Source organism: Biomphalaria glabrata, chromosome 10, assembly GCF_947242115.1.
Source record: "Biomphalaria glabrata chromosome 10, xgBioGlab47.1, whole genome shotgun sequence".
NCBI classification, from domain to species: domain Eukaryota; kingdom Metazoa; phylum Mollusca; class Gastropoda; family Planorbidae; genus Biomphalaria; species Biomphalaria glabrata.
The window spans coordinates 11,556,362-11,584,319 of record NC_074720.1 but is presented as its reverse complement, the minus strand read 5'-3'; the positions used below and the strand labels follow the sequence as shown (position 1 = coordinate 11,584,319).

General features: G+C 34.9%; 2 protein-coding genes across 2 annotated transcripts in view; both read left to right on the top strand.

Annotated features, from left to right (window-relative positions):
• The first annotated feature begins 20 nt into the window (after positions 1-20).
• On the top strand, positions 21-11,996 carry LOC106071949 (protein arginine N-methyltransferase 1-like). Its single transcript, XM_056044394.1, has 10 exons — positions 21-108; positions 2,459-2,623; positions 4,280-4,435; positions 5,674-5,737; positions 5,835-5,983; positions 6,612-6,699; positions 8,246-8,361; positions 9,056-9,206; positions 9,337-9,461; positions 11,126-11,996. The coding sequence occupies exons 1-10, from the start codon at positions 91-93 to the stop codon at positions 11,207-11,209; spliced, it is 1,116 nt and encodes a 371-aa protein (XP_055900369.1). The 5' UTR covers positions 21-90; the 3' UTR covers positions 11,210-11,996.
• A 3,166-nt stretch (positions 11,997-15,162) lies between these two features.
• The window catches only part of LOC106073085 (tetraspanin-18-like), a 35,021-nt gene continuing 22,225 nt past the window's right edge, over positions 15,163-27,958 (top strand). Inside the window, exon 1 of the mRNA XM_056042957.1 lies at positions 15,163-15,325. The gene's annotated coding sequence lies outside the window, so the exon portion shown is untranslated. The remainder of the gene's footprint in view (positions 15,326-27,958) is intronic.

Sequence of the window (27,958 nt, the reverse complement as noted above, 5' to 3'; positions counted from 1 at the left end):
AGTTGGCATCCAAAAAACGAGTTTCCGGTTATATTCGGAACTGGCGCCGGTAATTTGCGCATAAATTTTCCATGTGCATCATTTGTAAAAATGGCTGATCCGATGGAGGTAATATTTCTTGAAATAGAATAAAAAATCTTGTCTAACGTTATTTTAGATTTAAATTACATCGCATAATTCACTGCTAGATTACAAAAGCCTGTATATTTATATCTGTATCGAGATTTCATATCTTTTAAGTGTGCTTAAAATATTAACGATTGATTCTTAGTCATGCAATTCACAATAAACAAAATCTCGATTTGAGAGCCTACAAAAACGAAAAAACGTGCTCGGCCTCAATTTGGGACTTCGATGGATAAATCATAAATTAACCATAATAAATATGATAAACCAGATCTAGATCTATAATAGATCTAGAATTTATAATATATATCTATATCACAGCATTGTAATATAATTATAATATTAAATTTATAATTAAATAGATCTAGATCTAATTAAATTAAATTGTAGATCTGCCTGCTGAGCCTGTGAATGTGGCACAAGACACACTAACTCAAGACTCAGTCAAGTCAGTCACTGTGACTGATGTCCCCGTCACTTAGTCAGTGACTTGAGTGACCTAATATTTGTAGAATAAGTGTGTTCACATTTTATTTTTTGCATTCATTATTCATATTTATGCATAAACCATTATTCCTTATCTTTCAAATAATGCACTGTAAAAGTCAATTTTTGGCCTATAGACTATAGTCATTATATTATAGACTATTTAGAATTTAGGTGTTTGAATAGCATAAAAACTACTCTAGATCTAGACTAAAAATTCTAGGCAGTGTCACTGTGCTATGCCTATTAGTGAAGTGAAAATAGAATACTAGATCTATAGTCACTATAGATTAGTGTCAGTGTGCTTTAGAGAGCGGGTGAGTGGGAAATTTCAGCTGAATAATGATTTTAAATTATCTAGATTAGAATTAGATCTAGAGTAGTTATGCTATAATTCGGACACCTAGAGGCCCAAGGCCCAAATTGAAAGTTTCACTTTGACAGCGCATTATTTGACAATGGTTTGACATAGAAAAGAAAATGAAGTATCAAAATCTTCTTTAGTTAAGGAGAATAAGGATGACTACTTATATTTGTACCCCTAACCTATATTTGTTATTATATTTGAATTTAAGGTCAAAGAAGCTGTGTGTTTTCATTTAATTCGGACAAATTTGACCCACATTATTTGATTCCGGACACCATAATTTATTTCGGACAGTCTCTATTTTCAGGCATCAATAAACTCAGATTTTAATTCTATATTAGCATTATAACTAAATTTTAAGATCCTCAGGAATAGCCCCTCACATGAAATTATTAAGATGTTCTTATAGTATGCATAAATACGAACAAAAAATAAAAATATGAACACACTTATTCTACCTAAATTAGGGTAACTGGTATACTGACTTCTATGCCGACTTTTAGACTTATTTTATGTTTGCATGATTAGATGTGTGTTGAATATTTGTGTTTTTTGTTTATTAATTTTATAAATTTCTAATACAGATGATCTTTTGTAGTATGGTACAGGTTAGGATAGCCATTCTTGCCTAGATGAATCCTCTATATTCTCTCTATATAAATCTAGATCTATCTAGTAGGTCTAGATCTAAGCATTTAACTTCATTCAATGTACCAAGCTCACTCCAAACATTTGCTCATTTATTCTCTATTAAAAAAACAACAAGAAACGAACAAATATAATATAAGATCATTAACATTGATGTCCAAACTGGCTGTCCCAAATAAATTTTGGTAAGAAAATCGTAATTTAATTTTTGTGTGTGTATGGAATCAAACAACTTGGCTTATAAATGAAATAAATCAGCTCCAAAACAGAATAAATATTGCCGGGCTCATTAGTATAGACTTAACCAATCAAAAAATATAGTCTTAACTCTAGGAAGAGTTAAAGTCATCCGGGTAACATAGGAAAAAACAACCTGACTAGCAAATTTGAAATTCGTTTTTCTTTCATAAAAAGACAGCTAAATGGAAGGAAATTGGGTCAGAATCATTGGAAAATGGACAAGCACATTATACAGCATGCTAGTTTTATAAAAAAAATATTTAAATAATTATTTAATGACCACAGTGAATGTTCGAATTCATGTAATGTCCGAATTAAATAAACTACTATAGATCTAATTCTAGATTTAAATTTAGATCTAGTTAATTTAGAATTTATCTAGATTCTAGATCTTGTTAATTAAATTATTATATTATAATCTAAAATTGCTAAAAATAGTTACTGATCTAGCATTCTAGGATCTATTACTTTAGTCTTCGCTAGTCACGGCTAGTGAAGTCAAGATCTATTGAATTACAGTGGGACTGTGTCTATTAGATGTCGAGATGTAGTTAGATAGTATTAATTTTTTTTTATGTCTGGCTTGTTTAGTCCATACCCAGTAGTAGCAGTGGTGATATCAACACAAATGCCCAAACTGCAACAAGCAACACAGGTTCAGGTGACGAGCTGAAAAGTAATGGACATTTGGCACCAGAAGACATGACCTCTAAGGATTACTATTTTGACTCATATGCACATTTTGGAATTCATGAGGTAATTTTGTGTTTGTTTGTTTTGGCTTGTGGTTAGAACTTGCATAGACATAATGTAGTCTTGAGTCACAGAAACCTAGTAAAAATATGCATTCATTTAATCTAGTTAAAGATAGCGTTCACAGACATGCCTACAGTCCCGCATTATGCGGAACCATCCCGCAAAAGCATCAAAAAAGCTCACATGTTCCGCATTCACGATTTTTTGTTCCGCCAAGTCTGAATTCCGACACAAAAAAAAATCGCCGATTTTTTCATTATTTATAAATAATGCGAAATGAAAATACTGAATGTAAAATAAAATATATCTAGGTCTGTGTTTATTGTTTACGTTTCATCTCCTCCCGGACCCGGTGTGTCCTAAATTTACGAAGATATGGTTGAGCTAGATCTAGTACTCTAGGTCTAGATCTATTCTTAGAATCTAGTAAGTGCTAATAAGCCTAATTTTCCATTCAAATCCCTTTCTTTTCCAGACAAAGGCACTATTCTAACACTAACGTCTAAACTGGTTTCTTAGGTAATTCTATTCAAATAGGTTATTAGAGATCTAGACCTAGATGAGATCTAAATGTAATTAATTAACTAAGACACAGTACGGCTAAGGCCTAGATCTAAATAAGGCTATATAATATATCTACTTTTTACATAGTCTAAATTTAAAATTAGTATCTAGATCTAGCACTAGATTACTAGATTTAACTAGATCAGTAGATGATACTAAATCTAGATCTATCTTATTCTTAGTATCTAGAGAAATACTTCAAATAGACTTAGAAGGTGATAGATCTCTAGATTTCTATGTATCATTATCATATGTAATAAATTTAGTTCTCAATAAGTCCATAGATCTAGACATAAATATTTAGATCTATAATATAATTATTATAATCTGTGTTCTTAGACTTAGAGGACTTATTAGATGTAGGTCTAGTCCTAGACTAGTGCTACTAATAGACATTCTTAAATTATTTTAGATCTAGCACTAGAGACAACTTCTAGAGTGACTAGAGTAGAGCCCTAGAAAAGGATAGATAATCAAGTACCGGTAGATCTAGAATAATCACATAGGAGTTAGAACTATTGATTTCAAACAAAGCCAAAGGACATAATTATGAATTTAAGGTTTTCTTACTTTTAATTATATTATACTATTTACATCTAATTTATAAGAAGCAAACTAGTATTGTTATTAAAGTAATTATAATTGAAGTTTTATTTATTGCGTACAGTATGGCTAACAAACGTAAACGCGCATATGTTCCACATTGGGGCCCAAAATTCCACATTTTCAACCTGAGTGTTCCACATTCTGGGTCTTAGGGGTAGGCATGTCTGCGTTCATGTTTATAAAACAGCTTAGAATATTTATATATCCCATCTCCACTTACCATATTTTACACTGGTTACAACTTTGGCCAAAAAAAAAACAACACACTTTTAATTGGCACTTGTATTCACTGAGACAATTTTAAAGATTTTCGATTTAGAGGACTACTTGTAGATATAGATCCGGAGAAATAGGCTCCCACTGCCTCTGGGAAAACAAGATAGGCTAAGGATGAGAGATAATATTTGTTGAATGTTTCCACCTCCCTACCACCATGAACATATGATATCAAGACATATGCCTAATTTCAATGTTATTTATTTTCAGGAAATGTTAAAGGATGAGGTTCGCACATTAACGTACAGAAATTCCATGTACTATAACAAACACCTCTTCAAAGATAAAGTTGTTCTAGATGTAGGATGTGGTACTGGCATTCTGTGTATGTTTGCTGCTAAGGCTGGAGCTCGTCGTGTCATTGGGGTCAGATACTTTTGTTGATATTTTTTTTTTTTTTTACATAATGTTTTGATTACATTACATGTTTTTATAATAAAAAATGCTTTTTCATTATGTGTAGGCATGCAAATAAGAAGAAAATTAAATAATTTTTCTTTATATCCACTTTTTTGAGAAAAAAAAAGGGGGGGGGGGGCTTTTTCTTAAATTTTTTTTTTTTTTTTTTTTTTAGCTAAAATGATAAAAGAAAAAGTTAATTTTCATGTCAAGTTTTCTTGAAAACTACTAAAGCTAGTTCAATAAAACTTCAGCTGTTGATTATTCAATACTAGTAGAAGATTGTGAAGCAGAATTAACCGTAATCATTGAATAAGACATTGGCCCCAAATCACCCCAATAGAAAGAAAACTATATGGAGAGCTCCCTGATTTGGAAACCACTGCACAGTTCATCTCATGTATTGGTCTAGTCATCTGAACACTCCAATATAACAATGAGAATGAAGAAGAAATTAAATAGAAAAAAAAAGTTACAGCTCTAGACAAGTTTGTGGCCCATTATTTCAAGTTTTTATAGGGGATTAGGCATAGAAAAAATGTATTACTCTAAAAGTTTTCAACCTTTTATAATTATTCTGCTTCACTTTCATACGTGTATATACAACATTATTTGTGCCACATTTCAAGGCAAAATATTCACACCATCACTGAACAAAAAAAAATATGAAAATGGTTAATAGGAGAAAACAGCAAAAATCGACAACCTCTGTGGTAAAAACTAAGTTAGTATACAAAATATAAACACATATTTAAAATACTTCCACTTTGAATTTAGACATGTTGTATACTCCAAATTGTTCAGAAATGAATGCTGTATAATATTTAAAAAAAAAAAGATAATTTTGAACCATAGGGGGGGTATAAGCTGTCCTTAATACTATATACAGTATTTTTGGATACAAAACAAAATTATTCTTCTATATAACTGACACACATCCTACCTCTGGTATTAACTGCAAGTGTTAGGAAATAAGACCCCTCTACTCTTGTACACTAGCTGCCCATACTCTGTTTCTTGGGTCATTATTTGTACACATCTTAACCGTGTTGGTGTCATGCCACCACACACCACCCTTTATCATATTGTAAGAGCATATTTAAGGAAGCAAGATTGAGAAAGATATTATTTTGGTGTTTTCATATTTGCTTCTTTTTCTGCTATAAGTGTTGAATAAATTTTTATAATAAAAATTTTGTTGACAGATTGAATGTTCAAGTATAATTGACTATGCCGAGAAGATCATAGCTGCCAACAAATTGGATAATGGTATTTCTTTAGCATTGCTTGTTAATATACATTATATATTTGTATTCTCATAATCATTCAGTGAATTGTACATAATTTTTTATTTATTGATTTACAGTTATTTCTCTTGTGCGTGGAAAAGTTGAAGAAGTTTCTCTTCCAGCTGATATAGACAAGGTTGATATTATTATTTCTGAGTGGATGGGGTATTGTCTTTTCTACGAGTCCATGCTCAACACAGTCATCTTTGCTAGAGACAAATGGCTGGTAAGTTTATTATTTCAGTTAGTAGTAAACCACTAATAGTTTTAGCCTAGTAAATCTATAATATAAAGCTTAAAGTAAGGCGTATGTATGTCCCGAATAGAAGTCAAAACCATTAGACCAATCTAAGACTAAGACTGCTTTATTGATCCTTATGGAAATTTGTTGTGATTACAAGGACTCTTTTTTTTCATATAATGACAACACAGATATTTTATATTTGATTTGGGTTAATGGGTAAACCCATTTTTTGCAAAACTACTTTTATTTTTGTGGCGAAAGAGAAAAACATGAAAGGAACATTAGCTAAGTTTGACATAGATTAGAAATACAATCCACTAGATGAGTAATACAAAACTAAGTCCTGTGGGTAATATCTGGCTAGTTTATTCATAACATGTAAATTGTTAGCTTTTATTCTCTCTGTAACTTAGTTCATAGAGGGGTAACACTATATTGATTATAAAATTAAATTCAGTTAATGTGTATTTGGTCTATCAGATAAATACTGGCGCAGATTTGAATTTCATATAGTTAGTTAAAATATAAACTGTGGTTGCACATTTTTATATATTGAAGTTTGTATGTTAAGATACATTTGTTTTTAAGTTAAAATGCTATAATGTTTCAGGCACCTGATGGGCTAATATTTCCAGACAGGGCCACTTTGTATGTTACTGCCATAGAAGACAGACAGTATAAAGATGAAAAGATCAATTGTAAGTTTTTAGTTTACTAGTTGTTAAATTAAAAGTTCAAATCTAAATTAAGAATCTTGTGTGTTGTGTCTGATAAAATACTTTTATTAGGGTTTCCACTGCCTCCTGAAATTCCAGGATGTCCTGGAAAGCTCTTGGAATTAAAAAAATTCAAAAAGTCCTGGACATCTCCTGGAATTTAAAATAGCTCCTTGGATGTCCTAGAATTTCACTGATCGGGGAAAAAATAGCATTAAAAAAATGGGCACCATTAATTCAGAAGATGCTGATGCATGCAAAAATAAAATTTGACAGCGTTTTCCAAGTCTGCGCAGAATGTGTTTACTGCTTATTGACAAAAGTTTTATAAGGTATCGTTATCAGATTGATTTTTTCCAATGAACTTGTTGATTTTCATCAAAATTGGACCACCGTTACACATCTTCAGACCTTATAGATCTAGATCTAATTTTAAGACTTCATTTTTCCTGTTTTATTTTGTACCTTTATATTTTCATCGGACTACATTTCAGATCATATTACTTCTGTGCAACAGTGCACTGTGTTCAATCTAAGCTAAATCTAGAATCTAGTCCTAATAAATACAAGAATCGTAAATCTTATCTACTTAAGACTTGATAGCTCTATCATTGGATTGTCATCTTGAATACTAGATTTAGATCTACAACTTACGTTAGTATTAAAAATACCTAAATTCAAGACGCTTAATGCACTTAAGCTTGAAAAAAAAATTGACTTTTAAATGACATCTTCAATGACACTTAAAACTTTTTGTTGTCATTGTTTTTTTAGACACAAAAAATTAACTTCCAGGAGAATTCCCAAATGGAAAGCAGAAAGCTTCTGCTGGCAACAGTTCTCTAACTCTTTGTAAAATCTCCATTGCAGAATGGAATGGCAAAGGCCTATATGTCCATTTGAAGATTTTGATGGCTCCTTAAATGGTTTATATGCCACTTTGAGCAGCTTTGTTCTTTTTGGCTGTATAAGTGCGGATAACTGTGCTAGCATTAAATCTGAATTTACACAATGAGACAATTACATTTTAACCACAAGATCTGCTGCATTCCAGTCCTATTTAGTGTCAACTTTAATAGACAGGATATCTTTAGGCAGTATGTGAACACTGAATTTTCTTAACTAAGTGAAGATAGGAATTTTGTATATCATATGATTTTTAATTAAATTTTGTTATTAAACATAAATTACACCAACTTTTATGACTATTATTATAATTTTTTTTTGCTGGAATTTTATGGTTTCTCCTGAAATTTCATATTGACTTTTGGTGCAGAAATCATGTTTTAATATCCAAAAAGACTTGTATACATGTAGTTTTCTTGACAAATGTTAAAAAATGTTATTTAATATATGCAGAGCATAGTGGTTCTGAATGGCTATAAATAAATTTATGTTGAAAAGATTTGAGAATGTACATGTGATCAAATGTCTGAATAAGCATGTGTTAAATAACTTGTAAAAAAAAATTAGTGTTACTTTTCACCTCTTTATAATTGTCATTTGGTTCCATTATTTCTATTTTTAGGGTGGGACAGTGTTTATGGCTTTGATATGAGCTGTATAAGAGATGTGGCTATAAGGGAACCACTTGTTGATGTTGTTGACCCCAAGCAAGTTGTTACCAATTCTTTTTTGGTGAAAGTAAGTTCATTATTCTCTAAACATTTGTATCATTGCTGTATGTAGAAAAACTTCTAAAAAGAAAAGAAAGTGGAGGGGGGGAAAAACATAAAAACCAGTTCTCATCAGTAGAGATTGATATAACACCATGCTAATAATGCAGGTTAGACCGCAAGATTCATATGAGACTTTTAATGATAATCATGTACTTAGAAGTAGAAAGTTCCTATACATAACATTTTTGGCCTTGTGAGGAAAATAGTTATTGTTTATTACTTGCTTTTAAATTGTTTGATATGAGTGATTTATGTAGACTTGAACATTTTCCCCAAAGATGTCTCATTCCATCATGGGCATGCAATGGCAAGACTGCACTACAAAAGACAATGTTCTAGCGTATGTCGGTATGGGTAGTACTAGTACAGACTTTCCTACTGTTACGCAAAATCTCCCAAACATGACAGCCAGTACGCAAATATGAATTTAACCCATCGCGTTACGCATTTCATACCTTTTTTTTTTTTCTCAATCTCTCTAGGCTAGCTTACGAGCGGTCACGGAGGTCGCGCTGAGCCGTCCTATGGGGGGGGGGACAGAAAAGGTGGGGTGAACACATTGCGCCCAGATCTATACGATGATTGGTTCTTAATAGCAATTAGATCTAGTCTACAAATGAAGAATGCGAGAGTGATCAATTGTATTTTTTTTTTTGTAGGAGGTTGATATTTACACAGTGAAAGAAGGAGATATTGCATTTACTGCTCCATTTCGACTGACCTGCCGTCGAAATGATTACCTGCATGCCCTTGTCACATTTTTCAACATTGAATTCACCAAGTGCCACAAACGCACCGGATTCTCAACCTGTGAGTAATTAAAAACTAGGAAATGTTTAGATGAGCTGATAGAACAGCATTCACAGTATTTAAAAAAAAAAAATTCATTCCTTGCTTTTTATGTTCATTGATTAAATTTTGTGATTTTGTTTGCCTTTAGCTCCTGATGCACCATACACGCACTGGAAACAGACTGTGTTTTATTTGGGTGACAATGATCTGACCATCAAGAAAGGTGAAGAGGTTGATGGAGTCATTACAATGACACCTAATAAACAGAACAACGTATGTTTCATTTTATTAAATGAGTAGGCTAAATAATTAGTTCAAGAAGTTGACTTGTGTTAGGGATCTGGTAAACACTTGACAACAAGTAACAAGGTGGTGGTTTATTTACAATTACATCAACAACAGCCAATAAACACAATTGGCTACACTAACTTAAATGCTTTGCTACACAACAGAACTGCCTAACTAATCACTACAAGTCTCTCTAGCTCATACAGCTACATTTTCGAGGACTCACTTCGTAGCACAAAGTCCTTACTGCTTGCTGTCCTGGACTCTACTGACTCCTTTCTAACACGCTCTATCTCTGGTCCGTGAAGGCTCTCGTCACATGACCACAGCACGGGCCATATTTGCATGCATTGGCAGTACTGTCCCTTGTTCAACAGCCATTGACCTGTGATTCGCCTTATTCTCGTGTGTCAGTAGGTCACACACACATTAACCCTTTCAGTCCGCCACTAGGGTTAAAACAACACTCTAGATATAGTCTATAGCTTATGCATAGAACATTGTGATATGGACATCTCCACCTTTGCCAACCTACCATGTACAGTCCTCCTTCACCTAGTCAATTATTGTACGACTTAATCCTCAGACCAGTATTGCTTTTATAGGCCTACTGGTTCTGATGATCTAGATCTAGTCAATTCTTAGTGAACATAGTTCACACATAACCATGAAAATCTGTGAATTCTAGTGACTTAAATCTAGATCTAAATTAAATCTAGTGAAGAAAATTTGCACATAACCTAAAATTCATGAATTTTTATAACTTAGATCTAGATATGTCTAGTGAGAGTGAACATAGTTTAGACATCATGAAAAGTCTTAATTTTTTGTGACTTAGATCTATAACACTGATGGGCAACCTTTTTTTTTTTAGAAGAGGGCCCAACACTAATTGAAATTTTGTATTAAATCTTTCAATAGCATGGAAGTCTTAAAATCTCATTTGTAACTTGTAAGAGTTTGAAACCTTTAAGGTGGCCCTCAGATAATGCTATAAAATTATTTTTCCCTGTATCATAATGTTTCTTTTGTTAATGGGGTGGAAAATATCTTTAAAAAAAGCTAAGTCTGAGATCCATGCTGAATTTGAGATATTTCACATTCTGCAAACCAATTTTTATCATGAGAGAAAGGCACTGTTAAGTTTTGTTAGTTTCCAAACTCGCTAGAAATGTCCTGCCACCAATCCATCTTACTTTCTTGTTATAAAACACATTTCCATGTTCAGATTGCATAGAATTAAGGAACTCTTTTTAACGCTAATAGGTCTAGCCTCTCATCAGTACACAAATGCCAGTGTCATCCTTGGCGTAGTTTTACCTTACCCTCCCCTTAAGAAGTCCTGCAGTCCACTTTATCTCCTTAGAAATAGTTTGCACCTCCAAAAATGTATAGATGTACATTTAGAACTAGAAGTAAGAATGTGTTTTTAGTTTACTTAGTCTGTTGGGCCCATCATTTGGTCAGAAGTTTATTGACATTGCACTATCAATTAACTAAGTTCTTAACAAACAAATATGTATTACTGTCTCTGTTTTATATGTTGCCTTTTATGAGGAGGATTTAAGCAGTTTCTAAAAGTAATAAACAGTACCTCAAATACACTCATTAAATAATATAATATGTATTACTTTTTTTCTTTTGTTTAGAGAGATCTGGATTTTACAGTGAGTATTGATTTCCATGGAGAGTTGTCTGAAGCTACCTGCAGCCTGAATTACAAAATGAGATAAGAACTTGGCTTATTTAATCTGCATTGGTCTAGAACTAGACTTTTTTTTTTTTAACCATTAGAATGAATGATTAATTTGTTGTAAATGATCTGATACTATCATGGATGGATGACCTAAACCATAATTTGTGTACAGTCAAAAGACTTTTTTTAGGCAGTTGTGTTTTTATAGTTACAAGAAGACCCCTTAACCATTCTGCTGCACAGAGTTAATGTTGTACCGGTGCAAACTTTTAGTGGCTACTGGACATTTGCTACCTTTCATTGCTGTTATTATACTAGTAAATTTAATGATCATTTTCTGTTGTTATAACATTTGTTCAAAGTAAGTGGGAGGGGGTGCGGCTGCTATGTAATGTATTTAGTTTTAAACTTTGAACATGCAAAGTCATTGTTTGGTTTCACAATTCACCACCTCATTTTTGTATATGTCATGAATTTACCTTTTGATACAAAATACTTGTGTAAATCTTTTTTTTTTTTTTTTTTTTTTTTTTTCAACTTTTTTGCTGTTAAATTTTGTTGCAGAGTTTAGGGGTCACATGTTTTGGATAATTGAGAAATAGTAAATTTTTATTTTTAAGATAGATGTTGTGTTTTCTGTGGAGACCAAAGCAAAGTGTAATATTGAGTCTCTTTTTAAACCTAAAAGGATTTTTATTGGCTTAAATTTGATGCTGTGGTTTATGCATCTTGACATGTCTTGTACAAAGAATTGAACCAAAAATATGAAGTTTCATACCATGTTTTGTTGCATATTCGTCATCATTAAACGTTTGTTAAATAAATTGGTTTCCTTTTTAGTTTTGTTACAAATACAATTGAAAAGTAATGCATATGATGTTTGATGCTGCTATAAACAAAAAATGGCTTAGAAGTGATCAGATGCAAATGTCAGCATGTCAGATTCTGCCCGGATTTAATGAAAAAGAAATAAAACTCCAGCAATACATCAGGACGCATCCATTGTCTCTTGTATACGTAACTGCAAATACATCTGAAAACACAATGTTTATGGGGGAAGACATTTTGAACGCCTCTTTGTCACATTTAGTATTGCATTACATCGCTCTTCATCAATAAACAATCATCAACTGAGAACTAACTATTTAGACATTTAGAAATGTCTATTGTGGGCTTGTTGACCACTCGGCATGAACACACGTGGGAGTGGCGGCTAATTTTTATGTACCGGTAGGAGACAATCAATGGCTCGTAAATTCTCTGGACTTTGTGGTACCCGGTAATGGTCAATTTGGCATATCTTAAAAGTCAGCGTCATTCTGTTGGCTTTCCCAGTGGATAAGACATAAATCCTGTTTCTTCTCTGTGCCTGATTTCCACTTCATGAACTGCAAGCTTAGCTATGCCTGGAACAAAAAGTCCCGACTTCCATTCAAATGGAATGCAGTTTGATTGCTACTCCATCTTGTGTTAGATGACTCAACTCCATCACTTGCCATAATAATAATCTGAGTTTCTTCACAGCCTTAAAGTCTGGTGCAGTGTGGAGAATGGGAAAATCCCCCAAATGAGTGTTTTTTTACATTAAAAAATATAAATATGAATGAAAGGGCCCCCAAACAATGGAAAATTTCTAGCTACGCCCCTGGTCTGGTGCCTTAATTGTAAGGATTTCATCGCGGGAAGATAAAACATTTTTTGAGTCGGCATCACGAGTTGTGCTTGCGACAATACCGGTATATCAGTTGAATTTTTATATTGTCTAATAGCGCTAGAAATGTGTTCTCTTCCACAGTTTCTTTGCAGTCTGTATAGAAATGTGGATTCGGTATATTATTCTAAATTCATATGTTTGATTTTAAGGTACTTTTTATGGACTCTTTTTCTGCCTTGGCTTTTTAATTTAAAAAGAAAAAGGTTATCTTTTTGTTACATTTATTATTAAACCAGCATTGATTTATTTCTTTTGATGAGTATTTAGTTGGTATTTGATTGGGTGTCGGTGAAAAAAAACGTGTACGAACGTTTTACCAGACAGAGTGAGTTGATATAAGCTTTATAATAAGTGCATGCTATCAGTGATGGAAGAAATGTGTTATGAAAAGCAGAATGCAGTTGAAACAGGTCACACTTTAACGAAGAAAGATAAGGGTAGAAATGTTTTTTTAAAACTAAGAGGTAGAGAGCAGAGATGGTTTGTGTTTCCATTGACATATCTAACACAAATATCTAATTCATATATCTAACACACATACATAACTCATATATCTAACTCATATCTAACACATCATGGGCGTAGCCAGGGTTTTTTTTCGGAGGGGGGGGGCATAATTAATCTTTATTACATTCTGACCCTTCATTCTTTTGGAAGACGTTTATTGTATTCTACAATGGGCTCTTCCTGGAGTAACTGAAAAAATTGTAGACTGCCCGCTCTTGCCAGCAAGGGGGTCTGAGGTAGCGCTGTGATATCCCCCATCGCGGGGCGGAGCCCCGCCGCAAGCATTATTTCCGGTATTGAAAGCCAACAAAATGCATATTCTGAGGTATCTACAAATACAAAGCATTATCCTGCTATAAAAAGTTTTATTTCAAAAACCGTATGTGCTATTCTTACTGACTTAGATCCTCAGGCACCGTTCGGCGCTTTGGGCGGCGAGCTGCTTCCACAAAAAATCTGTCACTGGCAATGTCTGAAGCCTCTTCCTACCTGCTCTAAGGACCTCCATGAAAGTGTGGCGCCAAGTTGTACTAGGATGTCCCTGTTTGCCCTTCCATGTAATGTAATCACAACTCTTATTATGCGCAGGCCTAATTCATTTTGTCGGAGAACATGTCCCGCAAACCTCATGCGACGCTCTGGTTGGATGACACAGAGGACTGGCAGCAAGAGTTACAGAATAGAGCCCGAATATGCAGGCGTTCTATTTCACAGTAAAGTTAAGCAGAGAAAAGGAACTAATTTTATTTTTAAAATTAGGCATGAGATTGACAGTTTTATGAATGGAGAAAGCAAAGCAAGTGCCTTAAATTAACAGCCCGTGTTTGGGGGATTTGGCTTTTTAAACATCATATGTAAATGAACTCAACACCTAACTAAAGGAAAAGCAAGTTAATTTCGCATGAGTAGACCTATATGTTGGCATAAGCACCTCTAAATGAACTTTTAGGAGACGGAAAGGCGCGAAACCAGTGCCACATACTCGCCTTACAGACGTACATCTAGATTTAGTGCTCCCACGATTTATATTTCATTGCGTAGTTTTCGGTCTTAAGTTTTTGTTTTTCTATTTCATTTGGGGCCACACTATTCGGTTCGCCAAGGGCCGGCCCTAAGATTGGGCATCACTGCACTGAGACTATAGGCTATAGATCCTGCACAAAGACGATTTGATTTGATGTTATAAAGTCTTCAATTTTCTTTAACAGTATTTGCGGGTCTTTCCATTAATCGGCATGAATATTGAGATTTTATTTAAAAACTTTCCGACCCTGTTGACCCACCATAATTCCGACCATCCCTTTGTTATTTGCGCTTTTGTTTCAAAAGCTCACGTGCTGTTGGCCTATTTGCTAATATTTTTTTACCTTCCAATTTAAATTTGGTTAATCGAAGTAAAAAGAAGTCATTGGTTGGAGTTATAATAAATAGATTTAGCCTGGACAGATGTGTAGTTTAGAATTATGTGTTATAGAATTTACATCGTCGCGCAAGGGCAAATGTACATAAATAGGAATCTAGATATTTAGGCTTAGGCCTACAGTCCATTTGTGACATACAGATCTTGTATATAGATCTATTATTCTAGATCTATATATATATATATATGTATGATATTATAGATCTAATTTAATTTATCATAAATTACAATTAGAATCTACAATGAATAAACCATATCGTCTATAGAATCTAGATCTAATAAAAGTTCCAAAAGCAAAATGTGCTAAAAATAGATTTAGCTTTATTTTTCAAACGTAGAGGGCGCTTAGCTATGGTTGTGAGTGCACATAAACATTGGAGCGCATAACTTCACACTACTGACAGTCGTAAACATTAAACAGTAATAGGTTAATCTTAATTTCTTCGTGCTAAATCTGCTAAATCAACATTGGTGTGGTTTACTTAAAGGAAGATTAATCAGAACAGCTTAGGGTAAGCATTGACACTTTACTTTAAAGTTACTTTTAAAATAAGTAGACTCTCTCTAGTGACTGAGTCTGACTCTTGACTCTATAAAAATCTAGACTTCTAGACTAACTTAGGACTTAGACGATAGTGACTTAGTCTTAAGACTTTCACTTAGACTCTATTTTTGTCTCTAGAATCTTAGTCAATCTAGATCTAACTAGATCTATATTTATATAATTATATTATTATATTTATATTACTGTCTATGTCTATATCTATACTGACTATATTTTTATAGTAACTATATCATAGAGTCTAGACTAGAGTTAGAGACTAGACTTCACTAGACTATACTCAACTATACTGTCTATACTTATAGTGACTTATAATATAATAATATAATAATATAATAGTTATACTTATAACTATACTATAAGTATAATAATAATCTATATTTATAATTAATTGATTCTCTAACTAGATATTGAGTAGATCTAGATATAGATTATTATTATATAGATGATTAGATCTATGATTCTATGCTATGGGTAAAACTTTCTATGTAACAGTATGTATCTATAGACTATATTAACTATATATATATACTAATTAAAATTAAAATAATTAGATCTATCTACTCTAGATCTAGAATTCTAGATATGAAATTAGAGTTAAAATGTAAAATGTTTTACATGTTTCGGATGTTCCTTCAGAGTTGAAGATAATTACTTCCTAGTCCAAACCTCCCGCAGAACGACGGGGGATGGGAGCGGGCAGGGTTTGAACCCGGGACCATAGATAAATCTGAACGACAGTCCAGCGTGCAAAACGCACGACCAGGCAGCCATACAATATACTTAGTACTAATACTAATAAGTCACTAATACTTAGACTTGACTAGAGTGTCTAGATCCAGAATCTATACATATACGACTGTCCTAGGCTTAGTACTAGTAGAATCTAGTAACTGTATTAATATTATTATTATTAGTCTATGTCCTTAGGCAGCATAGGCATAGGTAGGCCTATAGATCTAGAATTCAAAATTCTAGATCTACCCTATTGGGGCCCACTATAGTCAAATAGAGACTATTATACTAAATTAGTCTAAATATAGACTTAAGTCTTAATATAGGAAGCTAAGCTAATACTTACTAAGTATCATAGTATAGGTATAGGGATAATAGTCTGAGTATATATCATATATATAAAATATATAATATTATTCTATACTTTTTTATAGTCTAGATTAGTCTAGAATAGTCTAGATTAATATATCTAGCTCTATAATTCTTTATTATTATGTTATATTATCTAGATCTAGACTCTTAGACTTTACTATTTAGAGGGTTTCCTGAATCAGCCAGGAAAACCAGTGTGAGTGACTTGGCAGAGCTTAATTCAATGATTATCATGCATGACTAGATTGACCTAGGGATATAGGACATATATCATCTTCTCTTTTGAAGTAACATCTATATTTTAAAAGATAAGATCCTTTCTAGACCTAATTATTACTAATTCACTCAGTTATCCAGATCTGTTATTTTATATAGATATATAGCAATCTAGTATTATCACAATGAATTGTGTTGGAGTCTAGTAACTCTAGTATCTAAATTTAGTGATCATATTCAATAATATTCAATAATATATATATATATTATATAATATTCATAGTTCTGATCTAGAATAGATCTAATCAAATGTTTAGGCCTATATAGAATCTAGGTTCCATGACAAATTGTTCACAGACAATATATATATATAGAATCTAGATTGATTCTTGACTTTTCTTGATTTTAGAACTAGAATCCAGAGATCTACTATGTTACTTATGAGCTAGAGAGGGTCTAGTAAAGTCTAGTTTAGATCTTGATGTTGGTTAATACTGACATTGTCAAACATTTGATATTCGAACTTCATCGATAATGAGCTCTGCCTTTTAACTGGTATATCAACATGCAATGTTAGCACTGATAGTGGTTCTAATATTGTAAGACCCGTGCAGATACGCGACGTTCTTGCTATAATAAGTCTACTATAAAAAGTAGAATGTAATGAGTATGTATGTATGTTGTGGTTGTAGGAGGACATTAAACATACACTATATGGTCTCCACAATGATCTAAGGAACTTTTATGCCAAGATTTATCAAGATTGGTCAAACGGTTTTGATTTTTATTCGGCACATACATACATATATTATATACATCAGCCTTACTTTCTGCTTTATATATTAGATATGAATATGTGGGCTAAACGGGTAAACCCATTTTACACTCCACTTTTATTTTTATGACAAAATCTAAAAAAATGTGAAGGGAACATTTGCAATTTTAGACATAGTTCGAAATCCAATCCACTAGATCAGTAATACCCAGATGAAGGCCCGCAGGTCACTGGTCATATATGTCCATAATATTATTCAGTTCAGTAGTTAGACAACATACATGAAACTTCCAGTCTTGACAAGTTCTACATACTTACAGTCACACTTTATTTTTAATACCAATAACAAATAAACTAATGGTTCGATAATTTGACAAAAACAACAACAACAAAAACAATACAATTAAGTGAATCCAAAATTAAGACCCCCCCCCCCCCCCTTTCCTTTGTTTGCGCTTGTATTTCTGAGGTTATCTCCATGTCTTCTGTACCACACTTGTGGTATTTTCCACATGCCTCCTGGTCTCATGACATCTACTTCCTATCTAAATAGACATCCTCTATCTGGGATATGTATCTTCAACATTCATGTCTTGCTTCTGTGATACTCTGCGTGAACTCGCTAAATAAATACACCCACCGGATGCGAAGAAAAGAACACGAGCTGGTTGAGTATATTTAGGTTGATGGAGATTGATTTCATACGAAATCACGAGAACGAGTAGTTTTCTTGTCCACTAGACAGTACACAGTCTCTAAAATCTATCTATCTATATATATAACTCTCTTCTTCCCTCAAGAATTTAGTCGAGTAGTAAGAAGTATTTCTGTCCACGAGAAAACAAGATTCACACTACGAATGACTGGCTGCGCGCTTGACTGTCGTTTAAACTTATCAAACCCTGCCCGCTCCCATCCCCCGGACTTAACCATTGTGGGGCCCTATGCGAAACGGATTTCGCGGGGCCAAGTTTGGGTAAGGAAGCGGATAATAAAAAAAAATTAAGAGTTTTTATTAGAAAATAAATTCGTCTATGCATTTTATTAATTCTTTACTACGTACAGAATTACTTTACGAGCCTTGCTTGTAGCAAAATCATACAGTATATCATAATAATTCTGTTTCCTACATAGATTCCGCTCAATAGCAGGAATTAATGTTTCAATCTATCTTTGAGAATTGTTTTCCATATTGAATGACACCTCAAAATGTTAATTTTTGTGTATATATTTCCGTATATTTTAAGGACTTTTTTCGTATATTTTGCGATTTCGGGAGAATTCTAGGAGCTACTGGTAAATCGACAGGAGGGCGCGGGACATCTGTTTTAAGTTATAAAATGGTTTAATTTAATAATTTATAGCCTACACCTTGAAATAGAGCGGGTCCTATGAAAGTGCGGATCCTTTGAAAGTAGGGGCCCACTGCGGTCGCATAGGTTGCAGTGGGCCTAAGACCGGCCATGCAAAATAGCGGCGTATGTTACGCCGCCGGTCGACTAGCATACATAATTTTACTTCTTAATCATATTGAGTTCGTCTATGTGTGCTAACAGTCCTATGAGCTTGGCTATTATATACATTCTCACTCATCTTCACGTAAACAAGATGTGATGTATATAAAACAACAACACTGTACAAAACATTGTATTACACCCATGTCAATATACATTAGGGGCTATTATTGTTCGGCGCATTCAATAATCCATCAATGCCCCATTGATTTTGTTCACCTGCAATAGCTATGTATGTATGTAGACGTCCTCGTTGTGAAATATAACTTGCACTGTTACGGATTTGTCTTCTCATTACACATCTCGAACCGTATGTAACGTGTAACATGGCAGAACTATTCTAGAGTTGTCCCCTCGAGGGCATTACATGTAGCGTGTAACATGGCAGAACTATTCTAGAGTTGTCCCTTTCTGTGGCGCCAGATAAATGTTCATTTTTGCCCTTTCTCCAAGCGTACACAGAGAGTAGACGTTTGAAATGCATGCGTGCCTATTATTCCTCCCTGTTTTTGTTTCACTACATAGCATCCTGGCAACAATTCAGTGCACAATCAGCGCAAACACACGGTAACATCTTCATCTCTTCTCTTCTTGGCTGCTGAAGTTTGACCGACCCTGTTATTACCCTGCAGCACACATTCTAATCAGGACATTTGTTTAACTTGAGACAAAACGGATTTAAAAAAAAGATCTTATGTAAGTTTTAGTTTGATCGTGTTGATGAGTTGCGGGCACGTGACCATGAGGTGATAGTATTGCTTCTAGTGACCACCAGTGACGCCTTTTGCATAGTCTTGTGGCATGCTTTATAGATGTGAATATTTTTTTTTTTGAACTGTGGCACATATAGGCCTAGTTATCAAACGTTTAGAAAGAAATCTCCATTCACTTTGTACTTTTTATGGCACTATATCGGCATCATACTTACTGTAATAGCGTTTTAGTTTTATGTTCTTGTTTGATTTGTAAAAAAATATTTTTAATAAATTCTGTTTTGCTTGATTTTTTAAAAATAATTCCATCAATAAGGAGATTGCAAGATGACTTTTCATTTATTAGTACACCTAGATATTTAGAATCTTTAGTCTGTGTAACAGGTTTACCATGGATACAATAAGTATTTGTTTTAGTTGTTTTTTTTTGTTACTCTTAATAACTGGCTTTTTTTTTTCTGGATGGAAAGACATGCTCCAATTTGATTCCCATTTCTGTAATTCTTCTAATTATTTTTCTTGAGTTTATATATACATACTTGCTAATTGATAACTTTACTGATTGGGTGTACAATTTGGTTGTCAAAGTTCACATTTTCACTAGATCTATAATTCGGTCCAAGATGTCAGCACGATGTGACCCCGTTTAACTGTCACAATGATAGAGAGCTACATTGATTATTCACGAAGGTCACTCATCAGCTAAACACTCGAGACATAAGTATCAGGGTCAGGGGAAGTAACAATTGAGCGATGAGCTAAAAAGGGGAGAAACCGAAAGAGAGGGGAAAAAAGAGAGAGAGAGAGCGTAAAATAATTCTATTTGTAGCGTTCGCCACATGTCCCACGATTCCTCTCATAGATACACAATAATTGTTAAGAACTTTAATGATATACAATAATTGTGGATGCTGATAACAAGCTGTTTTCCCCATTAGATTTGAATGAGCTTGTCTGCATCGCTCTACTCTATTCATTGTAAATATTGACTAGCTCATAGACCTTTTGGCGCCATTGGATACTTGAACACACACACACAAAGAGAAAAAAAGAACAGTTTTACGATGAAATGTAGACCTAGAATATGATCATTGTTTCAACCCGTATCACATGTATACTTTAAGTAATGGCTTGCGTAATTGGTGTCAAAAGACCCGGAGCATAGCTTCATGTCCTGGTCCAGATTTCCTCCTGTCAATGTCCACATTAAACATATTATTGTATCGATTTAAATGGTTTTGAGTTTGGTGAGGACTCAAGTTATCGGTATCTCACAGTGTAGATCTACATCATTTAAACATACAATTCATCAGGATATGCAAACACAACGTTATCATTGCGGATGACTACTCGTCTTCACCATGGCAACCTGTTGTGGTGTAAATATTGGGGGGTGGGGGATAGGCTGGCAGTATTTTATTCCGTTAGAGGAGAATTAGAGTTAAACATCCATTTCGTGCTGCAGTCTTTTATTTTTTTTATGGGCTTTGTGTACTCCCGAGCTTACAGAAGAGTACTTTCTGACAGCAACCTTCTAAAGTAGGATGATACTCAACTGCTTAGACTGTCTTCTTAGGCTAGTGTTGGATTGATTGCCCGTGCAATTTTCCATAATGTATTTCTGAGCTCGATATATGGCAATGTTAAGTCCTTTAACTATTTATGTCAAGGTTTGGTTATTTGGGAGGCGCGGTGGCTTAGTGGTAAAGCGTTTGGCTTCTAAACCAGGGGTCCCGGGTTCGAATCCTGATGAAGACTGGAATTTTTAATTTCGGGATCTTTGGGCACCTCTGAGTCCACCCAGCTCTAGTGGGTACCTGACATTAGTTGGGGAAAAGTAAAGGCGGTTGGTCGTTGTGCTGGCCACATGACACCCTCGTTAACCGTGGGCCACAGAAACAGATGGCCTTTACATCTTCTTGTGGTCTGAAAGGGGAACTTAACTTTTTGGTTCTTTGACTTAGGCTGTAAACAACTAATGATCTCTATATGCCTATGAACTTGACTTTAACCTTACAATATTCTTTTCATAAACCTTGGACATACATCTTTAATTCTAAGGCCTCAGGTCTAATGATCTTGTGCCTGAAGCCCACTAAGATCTAGTAGATTTTGTTTAGGATTCACTATGAGCCAATTACTTGTATTTATCCCAGCTGTCTAGGACGCATTTCAATGTATGTAGATAATAGTGACTTTTAAAAAACATTTATATAAAAAAGGGGGCGGGAGAAAGATCTGAATTCGAACTCGAGACTCAAACCTCCTCAAGCCGACATGCTAACCACTCTGCTAGTGAGGTGAATATGAAAATAGAAGATCACAAGGTCTGTAAGGGGAACTTTTTCATTTTTACATCTAAAAGCATTTTGTCAATGCATACTGATTCTGGTTTTCGTTCCTGTCGACAACAAAATGTTTACTTTTTGATCAATTCAGGAGACCAGACGTCCCAGTGTTCCAGCCCTGTTTATTGTTTACATGGTCCCAGGTGAGCAGAGTGATGGGTGAGCTACACACTGTCCGAGCTGTAGACATGTAGTCTTACTCTATATTCCCATGCTGGTTTACCTGCCAATAGGAGATTCCAACATTATGCCTATTGTTAAGGTTCTCCAAGGGGTTCAGGCTAACGTTTCATTTTTAGCCACTCCATTCAGCTGCAAAACAGCCATTAGTTTTTGTATGTACATTTTTCTTAAATATTGAATAGGCAGCGGTTCGTTTTATTTATTAGTAGTACAGTATTGGCCACTTTGCAGTGAAGAATAGTCGTCAAAAAGGCCACTGAGACCTTTCACTTGTGATAGTAAATGCTATAGTCTGGCGCACAATGACTGCCTTACTATTCCTATTACTCCTAGAAGCTGATAATGATAGATAGGGTCTCTGCCTAACCCTCTGAGTTAGTGAGAAAACACAAACTCTCTTTTTTTAATGTGACATATCTACGTTTAGGGTTTAGGGCTTAAGTCCTAGCGACCTTGTTTAGTGTTTTACATATTTTCGAATGCTTCTTCAGATTTGAAAATAATTACATCTGTTGTGATACCCATTTGAGAGTTATTCGTATAGTCATCTCGGAACCAAAAGAGTAGAAACAATTAGGAAATACGCCATGCTTAGAGACGTTATGAGTGACAATAGAGACAGTAGTCTCACTGTAGAAGACACGACGACCATTTTCTCTTGTGAATGAACGTTTTAAAGGTGTACTAAGCGTTACCCATTTATTTAAAGAGCGTCTGAAAAGCCAAGCAGCTTTGAGGACTCGCATATGTGTGTAAAGTCTTGATTGAAGCATGGCGGGGGATGGTAGCGGGCAGGGTTCCAACCCAGGACTATAGTGACCATCGAAAGACTGTCCAGAGTGCATACCTTCTTGTTTCATAATCGTGTTTTTTTTTTGGGGGGGGGGGGGGCATATGAACTAGTTTGTGTTTTGTTGTGAATATGAAAACTAGTTTGTGTTTTGTTGTGAATATGAAAACTAGTTTGTGTTTTGTTGTGAATATGAAAACTAGTTTGTGTTTTGTTGTGAATATGAAAACTAGTTTGTGTTTTGTTGGGCATATGAAAACTAGTTTGTGTTTTGTTGTGAATATGAAAACTAGTTAGTGTTTTGTTGGGCATATGAAAACTAGTTTGTGTTTTGTTGTGAATATGAAAACTAGTTTGTGTTTTGTTGTGAATATGAAAACTAGTTTGTGTTTTGTTGGAAATATGAAAACTAGTTTGTGTTTTGTTGGGCATATGAAAACTAGTTTGTGTTTTGTTGGGCATATGAAAACTAGTTTGTGTTTTGTTGGAAATATGAAAACTAGTTTGTGTTTTGTTGTGAAGAATGTGTGTTAGACGTCACGCTTTAGTTTCCTGTACTTCATCTAGCGGTTCGCGTGTCATTCATGAAGATTCTTGATTTAGCAGCATCGCTAGATCTAGGTTTATTCTATGTTTCAGGGTGTTAGGCCTGGGGATACAATGTATTGCTTGCTATTGAGTTCGCCCTGGGATCCATGGTTGAGCCAGGCCTTGGGCAGGTCGAGCAGGCCTTGGGATTTGTGTAGAGCCTTGCATCCCTGTGATGTAGGAGTTGGAGTTACTGGGTCTTGGGGCCGAAATTAAGTGTGCGTGTATGAGGTGTGTTACTTTTGCATAAGTAGGCTACTGGTGTATGAACTTATTCACTTTTGTGAATACTTTGCATATTAACTCTCATGATCTATTCGTATTTTAGTATGACCTATTTTTTATTGTGAAACACTTGTTGACCATTCATTGACAGTTCGTTTAACACGTTTACTGTTGATTCTATCATCCCCCCAGCTAAACTTATAAAACCCACATTGACATCTACCATACTACCATCCAGCTATCCCGGCCTGGCGAAGTTCATTTGAAATAAATACAAACCCGTTATTCAAATGAAAGTAATCATTGCCCACATCAAGGGGTAGGCCCCCTATATTTGTATCGATCTCCTTATAATGCAGATTTTATACTTAGATTTAAATACAATTCTTGAAGGTGTTTGTGACCTAGTTACATATTCAACCAACGCTTGTTGCTCACGAATCATTCTCATTCTCTCTACAGTCGCGTGCATTGATACGTGCCGGGCCTGGTGTCTGCTGGACACAAACCATCGCTAACTAGAGAAACGTTTCTCCTTTCCATCTGGTGGTAAAACTCTGCTCAGGGTAAAGCACCCTGTCCGCCGTGATCTAGACTTTTTTCTTCTTCTTTGGCTGTTAGTAACAAGAGAAAAAAAAGTCACTCCAGGGTCGGCCTTAGGTAATTGGATCCCTAGGCAAAGTGCATTTGATGGCCCCACTTGAAATAGAAAACAAAATTATGCAATTTGCGCATTCAGCATTTCATACATTTCTAAAAAAAAAAAAAATTACCATAGAGAAAAGACGCTTCTCAGAACTTCTTGCTGAGATTTTGTTCCACAATCCCGAAACGTCCCTTTTTGACCAAGTCAACAAGTTCTTTATTGCTAATGGAAGATGACCACAAGCCATCTTTCAATCGAAGCCGAATATCTCGTCTGAATCGCTTGAACCTATACCTTCATGCAAGACTTCATCTCGCAAATTAGCCTCTTTGTAATTTGTTGACAAGATCTAACAAGTAGACCTAAACATTCGGGAATATACCATAGAGTTCTATGTTTGAAATTTGATCCAATTAGAGCTAAGCTAATTCTTTTTTTAATCCTGTGCGAGGCCCCTACCAATCAGAGGCCCTAGGCGGCTGCCTAGTTTGAATATGCCCAAGGCTGGCCCTGGTCACTTATTGGGAAACAGGAGCTTCTCATTGGTTCTATTGGTTAATTTTGGTTGGTGATCAACAAGGCATTCTTCTAGTGCTTTTTTTCCCCCCTCAGTTCATTATATGTGAGTTTTAATGTACATACGGTAGTATATGCTTCCAGATTCCTAACGAGTAGGGCCTACATGAAGGATATCTCTTCAATAACGGTAAAACTCTCATTGTTCTGATGTGGTAAATCGCTAAATAAGGACATTCAGAAAAACACCACACTATCCTTTGTCTGGAATGAAATGTCAGAGATATAGACAATGTCGTGCTGTAAGTACTTGATCTATTGATTAAGCTTTAGGGCAGTGACATCCAAACAGACTCCCTTGAAAGAGAGCTAAGCGTTACAGGGGCGGCGCATCCTTTCTGTTGAAACATAGGAGTTAGAAAGGGTGCAATCTAATGGAAGTGAAACGATCTTGTTAACACGAAGATGGAAGCGGTTTGAAATATTTGGGGTGTCGGGTGTGGTGTGTGTGTAAGAAGAGGGAAGTCGCATGTATTCGAAAGTCTGGCTGTGAACTCAATGGGGGGCGGGTGGGTGGCTGAGGATAAGGACTACCAGGAGGTGGTGAGATATTATAAATGTAGGCACTAAGGTGTATACGCAGACCTAGCTCACACGCCGGGTTAGTTAGTCGATGGTGTTAGGGTCTAGGTAAAGAGATGTGACTTGGAGTAAACAAAAGGCCGAACAGTGCACGGTATGTCACAGAGATAAGCTGAGAATAAACTGGATGTACTACCCCCCCCCCCTTCTGTATTATAAACAACTTAAGCGACGTTACAACGACCACTCTCCGTCTTGCACTTCATGTACCAATATTGAATTAATGCTGTACTTTTAAGTACTTTTCGTCAATTCTTATGTTGTTGTTTTGAAATGTTTTTAATGTACCGCCTCATCTGTGATTGAACTTTCTCTCGAGATTCCCAAACAGTCCTCTAAGTAGACTACCACCTAGCAAATGCAAATTTCTAAGGGAGAATTTTTTTTTGTCTTGACATGAAAGTAAAATACACCTTAAGAAAAAAAAATATATATAAAAGGAAATAATCTTATCTCAATAATAGGCTTATAAAAGCTTAGAGATCTGTGCTACTTCTCCGGTGTGCTAACCCGAGTGCGATGATTTAACTCTTTCTCTCTTAATTGACGATACCATCGTTGATATCACCTCATTACATTAAATCAAGGCTTGATTTTTAAACTTTACTTTGTGTTATATAAAAAAAAGAGCATGCATACCCTTTTAATTCGATACCAAAATAAAACATTTTCTGATTGCAAACGAAATGTGTTGAACAGGGGAGTGAAATAGTAATGAGCAAAATGAAGAATTCTGTCAGAATGGGGACAAATAATTACGGAAAGTTTCAAAATTATTACTTGTGATCATGTATGAATATTTTGCGTAGGTATGGTGCGTTTACATTTGAACATTTAAGCTTCTGTATCTCTGAGAGAAGTTTGGGTGGGGGGGACTTACTAACTCGTCGCCAATTCCTAAAAGTAACCGACAGACAACAACAACACGAATAGTTTGGAAGTCGTCTGCCGCTAACATTGAACTTCGTTGTAGAAATAGCTGACGTGTCAGTTTCGTACATATATATATGAAGTCTAGCCTCTAAATCAGTGTTTCTCAAACTGTTTTGTCTGCCGGCACAGTAAAAAACTACAAAAATTTCGCGGCACACCACGAAGAGCAACAGTTGTTTTATAATAAAAAGAAAAAAATATTTTATCTGTTTTTAAGTATTATATTTAATGTGAAGGGTGTGCCTATTTTTGAAAGCAAATGCGATCTAATCGAGGCTCCAAAGTCAACTAACAAACTCTCATTTCATCGTCTATTGTAAGAAGTCTCTCTCTTTTCTTAGACTTGATTTCAGTCAGTGCTGAAAATCCTAACTCACAAAACCATGAAGATGCAAATGGAAGAATTATTTTGATTGCTTTTAAATTGATTGCAGGATATAACTTGTTGATTGAAATCCAAATCACATCCAGGCTTTTCTCGGCAAAACTTGACTTTAGAACTGCATCGGGTTTTTTTTTTAAACCAATGAGCTGCTCTTCTTCTTCAGTTGTAAGATTTGTAGCTTTATTGTTTCCGAATGGAGAGCTGACCCATCCATACTCATTACTTCCAACTGTTGGAAAGTAATGCTGCAATGCTGACTGCAGGTGTGTCAGTGTCCAGAATTTCGGGGGTGATTTCTTTAGTTGAAGCACATTCATTGTAAGTAGGAAAGCAGTTGAAGACTCCTTTCGAGATCTTACTTTGCCACAAAGACAATTTTTCACCAAATGACTTCAATTTTGATGATGCAGTGATGATGGTTTTCGATGGTCCTTTAAGACTTAAATTCAATGGATTTAATTTGTCAAATAAATCAGAGAGAAATGTCACATTAACCCACCAGATCTCGTCATGAATAGAAAATCCAAAGTCTTTTTTTTTTTTAGCATCCAAGAATAAAATCAGCTCAGCCTTGAGTTGGACGACACTCTTTAACACTTTTTCCCTGGAAGCCAACGAACGTTGGTGTGATACAGCATCATACAGGAGACATTTGTAGTCTGAATCCATTCCTTCACAAAGCTCTGAGAAAAGTCGGGATGCAAGCGGTCGAGATTTGATGAAGTTTACAACTTCAATAACTTGATCCAGAACAGACATTAAATCTTTCGGCAAATATTTGAAGGCAAGATCTTCTCACTCTGTGGATCATGTAGTGAACAACTAATACATTTAGATTTTCGTGACGCACAAGAGTGACGAATCCCTTTCTATTTCCCTGCATGGAAGGACAGCCATCGGTGCAAACGCTGACACAGTTTTTTCACTGTAGTTTTGATTAGCAAAATGTTTTCGTTCACACTTTGAAAATATCTTCGCCTTTGGTCGTAGTTTGTAAGTCTT

Excerpts from the sequence above, each read along its gene's own strand:
- LOC106071949 (XM_056044394.1), top strand. Across the intron at positions 6,700-8,245 it reads TAAAGATGAAAAGATCAATT|GGTGGGACAGTGTTTATGGC; the intron begins GTAAGTTTTTAG and ends TTCTATTTTTAG. Across the intron at positions 9,207-9,336 it reads ACGCACCGGATTCTCAACCT|CTCCTGATGCACCATACACG; the intron begins GTGAGTAATTAA and ends GTTTGCCTTTAG.